Consider the following 11490-nt stretch of genomic DNA (forward strand, 5'->3'; position numbering starts at 1 on the left):
AACCAATGATTGCAGAGGAATTTTCTTTCCTGGTTCGTTTGAAACACGCATAGACAGTATATAAACTGAACCAATAGATGCCGTTGCTCTGGACAGAGACCAGTGAAGTATATTAGAAGCACTTTCCCGGGATGGCTGAGCGTTACTGTGCAGCCTCCAACTGAGCTCGAAGACGTAAATGTGATGTGAGCAACCTGTCTGAAAGTTGTAAGTCTTCTGGTAGCTGTGCAAAGAGAAATCTCAATCATTCCCAATCTTGAGAGACGGAGAGCGTAGGTATATGTAAGGAGATAACATAGGCCTGTGCCTATGTTATCTCCTTACATGTGCTAATAAATGCTAGTTAACATTAGTAGTTAAACTTAAACAGCTAATGCAAGTCGAAGCTTCTCCTGTACTATACAGTAATTCCTCTACTATGCGACAGTAAGTCAAAAACGTCTACTACGGAGCCATAACGTGAGATACAAGGCCTTTTATATATTGTCGTGTTTCTTTAGAAATAAACAATGGACAAATAGAGTCTTTACACGCTTCAGATGTAAAGTTATTCGCTGTCAAAGTGGCGCCAAAATGAATGGCAGACAATGGAATGCTAATGGCAGGTGATGGCTTGGTAGCATCAAAATGGCGCCATAGGAGCTACGCGTTCTGGGGAGAGGCTTACCCCCTTGGAAACATGCCCCATAATCACAGCCCAATACACGGGTTTCCTGTTTACAAACATTACAGGGTGCGTGCGCATACCAGGGGCAGAAAGCCAGATTGGTGAGCTGGTCCGCTACTGCAACAACCAAGTACAACAACAAGTATTGAAGCTTTCCTTATAAGATAAGATAAGATAAGATAGATAAGATAGACTTTATTAATCCCACACTGGGGAAATTCCTGTGTTATAGCAGCTCAAAAGAAAAAAGAAAAAACAATGTACACACATTAATAATAACACAAATACACATTAAGTAGACATAGGAGAAAAATATATAAATATTAGGGCTGTCAAACGATTAATTTTTTTTAATCGCGATTAATCGCTGAAGTTCTATAGTTAATTGCGATTAATCGCATATTTTATCACATGATTAAAATTCTATTATTTTGCATTTCAGAACAGTTTTTAAGTACATATTAACAATCGAAAGCAACTTTTACCAGTGTATCTTGATTGGGAATCAAATGAATGCAAAGACAGTTACTTTATGAACCTGATATTAAGATTTGTAATTATTTATTTACTGTAAACAAAAGAAAAATGTGTGGATCTGTCATTATTGCACAATTCCTCCAAGTACCTAACTAAAAAACAAAAAATCCCTATCCTTACCAGAGTCAATATAGTGTTTAGTAACTCCTAAATAATGTTGATTACTCACTGACGTTCAGTGATCACCGGTTAATGAGCAGCTCATTTCTGCACAAGTCTGTGTTAACACAGCCCATCTCCACTCTTACCCGGCGACAGAGAAACAGGCTGGATAGTCCAGTACACAGTTGTTTCCACAACAACAAAAACACAGCAGTCTCTGAACTCGCGTTGGGAGTTTCGTTGAAGTTGGATGTAGTCCAGATTTTGTCTAATGAGCGGACACTTGCAAGCAGGATTGATGGAACAGGTGGCCGGCTAGCGTTAGCTTTCCACCTAGCTAGGTTATATTCCAGCCCCCGTTCGCGTTTCACCGCTGAGGATGTCCCCCGTGATCCCTCGCTCCGGCCGCTGCCCGCTACGGCCACTGCAGCTGCTCGCTCCGGCCACCGCTGCTGCCTGCTCCGGCCACCACTGCTGCCCAATAGTAGCCTGTTAGGCACGACGCAAAGCAGTGAAGTGTAAAATAAATTAATAAATGCCGGCAATTAATGCGATTAAAAATAAAATAATCGCATCGCGTCGACTATAATCACATGTCGCAGTAGCGTGTTACGCTGACAGCCCTAAATAAATATATATATATATATATATATACATAAAGTATATGAACAAGAAAATTTAATCAGTTATAATTCTAATAATAATAAAAAAAGATGTGTTTCTGTTTGTCTGTCTTTAATTTTGCAGTGTTACTGTGATATATATGTATGGCTATAATTATCATTTTAGGCTAATGTAATAGTCAATGTTAGCAGCAGGGTTACCCCTGAGTGTACCCCTATGGTTGGTTTATGCCTTAAAATAATGGCCAGGCTTTCCGGGAAAAGGTACGATATGTGTGTCTCCATTTCAAAACATCACTGCAGGTTGACTGTTTTTAGCAGCAGAGGTTGATTGTGGACGAGAGGGCGACAACACTGTCGTGGTTAGCTCGTCGAAACTCTACTGCCGCTGTCTCAGCAACGTTAGCTAATGTCCGCTAGCATACGTACAAGCTAACTATAGCCAGTTAGCTTTGTGAGTAACATAATAAAACCCCACCCATCTCGTAGGAGCGAAGCTTAATATTTCATTCAATAAAATGATGGTACAAAAGGAGCACTAACGCCACAGGTCTTATGTTGACAACGTGGACGCAGATATAAGAAACTCCGCAGGCAGTCGTAATATTTACCTAGCAGGCTAGGCTAACGCTGTTGCGCTAACGTTAGCAAAACATCGGCGTAGCTTTAGCTAGCAGTCTAAACTTGTCTCGAGTCCGGACCTTTCACTGTCTATGGTCCGGACTCGAGTACTACAGCCCTGACAAGTAGATATCACTTAGCTGAACAACTGAACAAGCTGCAACTTTTCTGAATGATACAATGGGAGCCTGACTCTTGCATATGACCCCAATCTGCCCTTCTTATGGCTTGAAGCCATAACCTCTGCCGTTTTTTGGCAAAAGCATGCTTCCCCCTAGGTATGTTAAACATCAGGCACCCATCACTGGCTCTGTTTGTACAATTAACCACGCAACAACTCCTTGGCATTTTGACTTACACTATGCTGCTACTACTACTAGCTACACGAAACACGTCTTCTTTCTGCACCCCGGTTGCGTGCGCAAGCAGTGATGACGTTGCAGAGAAATCCATGTATGGAGCAGCTTCAGACTCAAATTCTGACTAGAATCTGAATATGATGATGTCAGGCTAGTTATGAGGAGCAATATGAGAGAGACATTTGGTGATCACTGATTGTTGTTTTCCGACCTTAAGCCACGTTACGCGTTTTAGAATGTCCCGTAAGAACACACTAATGTTAGTTAGCTAGCTAGCTAACTCAGCACAGCATTGCTTGGAAATAATGACGGTTCTTTGTTCATAATGTATATATTTGAACGTAAAATAAGATGATTAAAGGCAAGACAGAGGCTCACTGACATACTTTAAAATATATTTCAGCATTTTGCTAATCGCTAAAAATATAAGCGGGAGAATGTTATCATTGCAAAGTGGTCAGGCTAATGTTTTGTGTTTATTCCACAAGATTTATGGATAAGCTGTTTGATTTATAATTATTAGATCATTTTCAAATTTCACTTACCCTGCTGTGCATGAACATAGCTGTTGTTAATTTGTGTGTTTCCCATTTGAATGGTCAGTGTATGAGGCGGCTGCTGCTTGCGCTAGGATCTATAGGCTTTAGCTTCAATTTTGATAAAATCATTCTCTAATTGGTTGCATATTATGACGTGGATGTATCCCTCAAATCCATACTGCAGTCCTTTTGTCTTGCTCTCTCAGATATTTCACCTGTTCGCCAAAAATTACTAATTATCTCCTTGGGAATGTCTGACACTGGTGCACACATACTGTAATAGACGTGCCAGGCACGAAAGCTTGTCAGGCGTAGCAACAGTAACTAAGGAGGGTGGGGCTTAGCGAAGGAAAAGAATACCAGCATGGATGCTAACATTTCCAAAATATGATCTATAAACGTGTCAAAGCACAGTAAAGTATGTTAGTATGAGTAAGGCATAATTAGAGAACAATAAAGCAGGATAACGGCCTTGGAGAGCATAATGATAACTTACATTTTACACGTTACATTTCTGAAACTGGACTGGACAAAATTTCCAGTTTGTAAGGTATATTGTGTATGAGAAACTGTACCTGACAAATGCAACATTTTGCCATGTCTGTTCTCAGTCAGCATACAGTAAAAGGGTTAAGCAAAGTATAAGTGAAGTTCCACAACAAGTGTTTGTCATGGGGCTCGAATTTATCAAACACACTGCGGGGATACCAGTTAGTGCTTGAATGAAATTATTATCTCACTGTTACACTATTAATTAATATTAGCGTGTACAGTGCCTCACAGCCGAAGTCCTAGGTGTTCCAGTGGAAAAATACAGACAGACACATTGATAGCTAGGTAGATACCTTTAAAGTTGGGTCTTATCCTGGCATCGTATCCAGATGTCCTCCCCATCAGTTTGTCCAGGAAATCAGAGGGAGACATTGGGACCTGCCGTGTCCTCGCAGCATTGTCCACCTCCTTACAATGACCCACACTGTCACAGAAACAAAACACAGATTATACAAATAATCATCTGGGACATTTTCACAACAGGATGAGTAATTTGCTACTCTCCTTGTCAACCGATGTGAGGTGCAATAATGAGCCAAGTTATTGGCTGTTTATGACAGCTTTGATGTTGATGTTATAAACCCTGAGGATTAAACCTGCACAAGACTACTTTCAAACCAAGGGGTTAAAAGTACAAAGATTTTGATATGGACGAGACAGTCACTCTTAGCTCGATCACACCATCATTTACAAAGAAATAGTTTAATTCAGGGGTCTTCAACGTCGTCAACGTTTAGCTAAAAGAGAAACCTAGTAGGGACCCCTACTACATATATTTTACACAATTGAGTTGCATATTAAACTGGGCTGAATGGATAAAAATAAATGGATATTATTCATACATCATGTTTTAATGCAAACATACATGTGGAAGGCCCAGTGAATCTTGAAGCTTAACAGTATGACTACCAAAGTGGCTACCTTACCTTATTTGTGTGTGTGCGTGCGTGCATGCGTGCGTGCGTGCGTGCGTGGGTGCGTTCGTGCGTGCGTGTGTGCGTGCGTGCATGTAGGTAGTATACCTTCTGAATGCTAAGCTAAAGCTTAACGATCCTGAAACTACACTTGTGTATGTGTTTGTCAGTTAGGACAATAAGGAACATTTCCCAAAATAACTCTGCTCACGGCAAGGCTCATGCTGCTGAACACGCACACACGCGCACACACACACACACGCACGAACGCACACACACACACACACACACACACACACACACACACACACACCCTCTCCAGCACCCTCTCCAGCAACCATCCAAGTGGTGTTTCAAGGTCATCAACCTTTCCTTTGGAAGCAGCTACCATCTACCCCAGCAGGGAAGAACCTTATACAACCCTGAGAGCAGAATAAGGGTGTTTACTATAAGGGTGATTACTCATTTAACCACTTCTAAACATGCACTCACACTGGTGGTGACAGCAAGAGACAAAGAGAACGTAATCATACATTTGTAATAAGCTGTGGGAGACAGAACGACAGCTGGAGTGACTTGGAGGCAGTCAGCAGAGTTCAACTCAGGCATGACTGAGGGCGCAGGTAAGAATGGCGAGGGCGCAAATCTTTGTATATAGTAAAACAGTAGGCTATCATCCTGCTATGCCTATTTCTGCATTGGTTTTCATTCTGCCTGTGGCAATATAGTGGTGTTTTGACTAGTTGTGAACAATTCCCTACCTTACCTTTTCCATGTGGGTGTGTGTCATGGCCATAATATGAAATAGGAACGTTTGGGGCATATTGCCAAGTCACCACCTAAAATTGGTGGTAGGTTTAATCAAATTCATTGATTTAATCACGCAATAGCCTCTGAAAGGCTAAATTCCAACAACACAAGACTCATGTTCAAAATCAAATCGATTTTTTTTACAGCGGTGGTGAAGCCAGTATGTAACCGAATATGCTCACACAATTGAGGGAACCTAAGCAATTAAAACGTCAGTCTAGATGCAAAATACTAGAATGTATGAACGATTCTCACCACTGAGATGACTGCTAAAACAGAATAGTCTTTGCCATTGTACATGTTGTTCATAACGAAAATGAATGCAGTCCTTTTAGTGCAAAACATCAGCAAAATTGCAAAGCAGGTGAATAAATAAATATAAAAGAGCCTCTAAAAGTCACTATAAAAACATATAAAAGAGGTAGGGTTTTTTTAATAAAGAAAGTAAAAACACAGGCATACCACACAAAAAAGACATTCACTGCACAATTCATTCTCTAAACTCAAGTAAAATGAAGTGGCATGGCTTTTGGATAAAAAGAGTTTCTGAGTTTGAGACTAGACGTACTCTGGTGGTAACTCAGTAACTCAGTTCACATGGACAGTACATGCAGATAACTCTAGTCTGGTGGAGAGAACCATCTGGAAGGGCTTTGAAACCCAACTTGCCATTCAAAAGAGCCTTTTCATTATCTATGTCTCCTCAAGGAGCTTTGTTTCTTTTTTGGGGTTTTGAGCTTCTTTTTAATGACCATTGATCTAGTTAAGAATGTAAGTAATAAAGCATGTTCCTCAGAACAGCAAGTCTCTCTTTAGATGAAGTGTGTGGCTCTTTTATGTGAGATTCAGGCTCAGGTGTAATTTCTGAAGCCGAACAAGGCTGCTCCGTACACCACATCCATCGTGATCACCGTCTTCCCCTTGGCGTGCTCAGAGTTAAAAACAAGTGTGAGGGAGGAGATGGATGAAGCATTGGAGCAGCATGTGACTGAATTTGTGTTTTTCCCATTTTTGATTATAGCCTATAAATAATGAAAATGGAGAATATATAAAAAAAAAATGAATAGAAACAGGATAAAAGAATAAAGGAAAATAAACAAGCCAACAAAAGTGAGCAAAGAGAAATAGCAAAGTGTAAGGTCTACATGTGTTCATGTTGAGGGGGTAAGGAGGTGACTGGCAGTCCGATAAAAAGTAATTAAATAAGTGAACATGTAGAAAAGAACAGTGAATAAGGAGTATCGATGAGGGGAATGTAATGGTGGGTTACTGTTGGTATTTTGATGGCTATGGTTGTTTGTTTGAGTTGGGCACAGCTGCAGCCTGGAGCCTCCCGTCTCATGCCTGGGCGTGTCCAACGGTAAATCCAGAGGGACAAAAACACAAAATCGCTAATTACGTTAGATGGAGTCACGGTTAAGTTAGTGAGCATGTTTGTTACAATCATAGACTATAAAAACTATTGCAATCAATTGAAAAAAATGTTTAAACTCGTACATTTTTAAACTTGCATACATATAGTTTGCAGATTTCTGGATCTTGCTGTATCCCTGATGTTTATTTGATGAAACCTGCAATGACTTTACCATTTAAAACTGCATCAGCGTTTAAGGTTGACGTTTGTTTTAGGCAATATTACACAAGGGGGTTTAAGCATCACTGAAGTGCCAATAATATGACGTTAAATCAAACTCTCGAAAAAAGTCTCTCAAATCTAGAGTGCGAGGGTTCATTCACAGCTTAGGTAAGGCTAAAATATTCTAAAACATCTAAAAAATCTGTAATAAAACTCTGAATGGGACAACAGACATGGATATTAAAATCCCCTAAAATGAGAATCCTGTCAGATTTTGACATGAAATGGGATAAAAACTCTTGGATAAAATCCCTATTTGGTTTTGGGGGTCTGTAAATTATTAGAACTAAAACTGAGTTCTTCGAGTTTTTCATAAAAACAAGGTGTTCAAATGATGTAAAAGTACATTTAAAAAATATTTTTAAAACTGACAGCAACCCCCCCACCCCGGCTGGATAGACGGGGTTGATGCAAATACATATAATCAGGGGGGGTTGCTTCAATTCACTCTTAAAATAAAAAAGCAACAGAAAGGATGTCTAGTGTAGGTTGGCTGGGAGGTTTGGTGATGCCAGGTCCAGTTTGTCTACAGGAGAGTAGGTAGAGGGGAGGTCAGGGAGTTTGTCATTAAACATTGGACTGTTAATTGTGATGTTGGGTTTGCATCACATCAGTTCTTCACAAATAGAATTGTTGGTGGTAAAGATGTTGTAGTTGTCTATGACTACTGGTACGAGTGACATTTACCTGGGCTTACCTGTTAACAGCCTCTCAGTGGATAAGACCTTACCCCTCCCATCGCCTACTCTTGCTCCCAAAACAATAGGACACACATCACCTTAGATAGAAAAAAAATCCAGCACACTTATAAAACTACTTTTTACAACTTGTTCATTTACCAGTTATTTCATTTACTTTATTTAAAAAAAAAAAGAAGCACAATCATAAATTAGATGCTACTTAAATATTGTAGCTCAATTCATGGCACTTTGAAAATACTGCTTAGAATTATTCAAATTGACAACAATATCAGAGTATGCTCTGAAAATACCCTCTGACCCCAGAGGGTTAAAACTACCCATGTATGAGCATAACACCCAATCCTTATGGATAATCGATGAGATTTTAATCTAGAACTACTGTCTCTCTCACACACAAAGGACAATTAAAAGGGGAGAGCTGAATATATTATTAAATATATTTATTTACTTTGTAGATCTGTGTGTGGACTAGGCCTAGTCTAATTAGGTGATATGTCAGTCTTCCCATGCTATGCATTGTGCTCCACCTCTCCCTAGAACACTTTCTTTCTTCAGACAGCACACTTAAAGCTGCACTCACACAGTTGTCAGCTCAGAGCATCTTAAATCAGCTGCTAAACTGCTTAGGTTTCTAAAGCGCTACCACTCGCTGTTTTCTTCTGCTTTCTCGTCTCCTATTTCTTCCCTCCTCTACTTCCTGCCCCCTTTTCCCTTTTATACGCTCCTCCTTTAAAATAAAAGAGAACTACAAGAAGCAGTGTAAAGAGACACAGCATAACACCCAATCCTTATTGATAATGGATGAGATTTTAATCTAGAACTACTGTCTCTCTCAGTCACAAAGGCCATTTAAAAGGGGAGAGCTGAATATATTATTAAATATGTTCTCTTACTTTGTAGATCTGCTGCTGCTACTACTATCAACGTTACTAAATCAATAATAACAAATTCACAGGTGGTTTCTGAGTGAACATTATATTTCATTCGCGCCAAGACTTTTACACTGAATAGAGTCAAGCTTCAGATTTGTGGATGTGAAGCACACAACTTAAACACCATGTTGATGCATTCACATTTCTACACAGGACCACGGGCCTCATTCATTAAACTGTGCGGCGGATTTGCGTCAAAAGTGGTGTAAGGAACGTGACGAAACATAGGACACATTCTCATAAAACCGTAAGCACGCACGTCCTACGGCGGTTTCCCTTTATAAATCACAATCAACTCTAAATGTGACGCAGCTTTGGCGGGTTCATGTCACTCCCATAGTTGTCCATTCATAGTCAGTGAAACGCCCCAAAATAATATTCATTCACACCAGCATCATGAGCAGAGAGGAAAACTGTAAAAAGGAATTTCACTCAAAGTTTATGTTTATTATCCGACAGCGTGGACACTGCTGCTGTCGGATAACAGCAGAGATGGGACTGTGTTGTGTTTGGGTCTGGCTCCGTAAGCTTGTGTTGCATTCAATGTTATTGTAAAATACCCTTCTGCCATCTAGTGCTTCTATCTTTTTGTCGTTCAACAGCAAATGAAAATAGGTATTACATCTTAAATAAATCATTTAAATGTAACCATATGACCTGAGCAATAAACAAGCCTTTCTTTAATCTTCAATTTTCTATTTGTTTTTTGTTATGAAATTACTATTTCAGTTGCAGGAGGACACATCTGCTGTTTTGCACAGCTTATATAAACAACTAATAAATTTCCGTCATTTCATTCCGTTACAAAAAAATTGTGAGAAAATCGTAGCGTGAATTTAACATCGTGAATCGTAGTTATTAATGATTTATAAAGGGGTTTGCAACCTAATTAATATACTAATTATAAACCATTCTTAAACCATTTATTTTTTTCATTTCATTTCATGTTTATTTGAATAGAGACAGATGCTTAGACATAGACATTTGTGCAACAAATCTCCAATGTACAGCATCACAGCATTTATAGCTATTGCTAATTTCCAATGCCCATCCCTAGAAAGGCTTTTAAAGATGAAAACAAACATCAAACATTGCCACAATTAAAATACATAAAGCACATAAACATGCAAGACACCTACATATGTACCCACCCCCTCACTCACCCTTTAAAAGGTATCCTTTTTGTGTGGTACAATCATACTATATAAATACACTATAATGATGCTAGGTGTGTTGTTGCTGAATTGAGCCTATAGGTTCCACTGTCATTACCAAAAGAGCATATGCACACACATATATATATAAGTATATATATATATATATATATATATATATATATATATATATAAGTATATATATATATATATATATATATATATATAGTATATATATATATATATATATATATATATATGTAAAGTTTGAATATATTGAATGAAAGTCTGAATATATTGAATGATCCTTGAATATATTGAATGAAAGTCTGAATATATTGAATTAAACTTGAATATATTGAATGAAAGTCTGAATAGATTGAATGAATGTCTGAATATATTGAATGGAAGTCTGAATATATTGAATGAAAGTCTGAATATATTAAATGAAAGTCTGAATAATTTTTATGAACCTTGAATATATTGAATGAACCTTGAATATACTGAATGAAAGTCTGAATATATTGAATGAACCTTGAATATATTTAATGAAGGTCTGAATATATTGAATGAAGGTCTGAATATATTGAATGAAAGTCTGAATATATTGAATGAATGTCTGAATATATTGAATGAAAGTCTGAATATATTGATTGAACGTCAGAATATATTGAATGAATGTCAAAATATATTGAATAAAAGTCTGAATATATTGAATGAAAGGCGTGTTGAGTGAGCCTGATGAAAGGGACCTGCCTGACCAAAGAGGTTCCTTTCATTCAGTCTTCCACGATGAAAAAGTTAATTTAAACTTAACTTCTTCATTGGGAGAACGGTACTCTCGCTATATATATATATATATATATATATATATATATATATATATATATATATATATATATATATTTGAATTGTATCAGGTCAGTTTATGCTTGTGTTAAACAGCAAAGGTCCATACTGCTAATCCTATTCTGGACACAGTGCTCTTCTTCTTTTATCTCACTTCTCTCTCTCTTTCCCCTCATCTCCACATCTTCTCCCATATCTTTTCCCTTCCCAAAGCTCAGCTCTGACTGACAGTCTTTTCATTTTTGTCTGTCTGTGTGAACAGATGTTCTTAGTTATGTTATTATAGTTTTAGACTGCCGGGGGACTTAAATATTTGCAGTACAATTAATTAGATTATATTAGATTCAACTTTATTGTCATTGTGCAGAGTACAAGTACAGAGACAACAAAATGCAGTTTGCGTCTAACCAGAAGTGCAAAAAAACAGAAAAGTGCAATGTGATGTACAAAGTATAGACAGGTGGTGCATAGGCAGGACAATAAATATATTGCAG

The 11490-nt window shown here is 38.2% G+C and overlaps 1 protein-coding gene across 3 annotated transcripts in view; it reads right to left on the bottom strand.

Moving 5' to 3' along the window:
• Nucleotides 1-4387, bottom strand: part of glra3 (glycine receptor, alpha 3) — a 55063-nt gene extending 50676 nt beyond the window's left edge. For 2 of the 3 annotated variants that reach the window (XM_078270262.1, XM_078270256.1), the window contains exon 1: nucleotides 4294-4387. In XM_078270262.1, the coding sequence (XP_078126388.1) occupies nucleotides 4294-4372 (79 nt within the window). In that variant the 5' untranslated portion in view covers nucleotides 4373-4387. The remainder of the gene's footprint in view (nucleotides 1-4293) is intronic. The other variant, XM_078270248.1, reaches the window with a different exon arrangement.
• Nucleotides 4388-11490: the final 7103 nt, after the last annotated feature.

The sequence above is a fragment of the Sander vitreus genome, chromosome 2, assembly GCF_031162955.1.
Source record: "Sander vitreus isolate 19-12246 chromosome 2, sanVit1, whole genome shotgun sequence".
NCBI classification, from domain to species: Eukaryota; Metazoa; Chordata; class Actinopteri; order Perciformes; family Percidae; genus Sander; species Sander vitreus.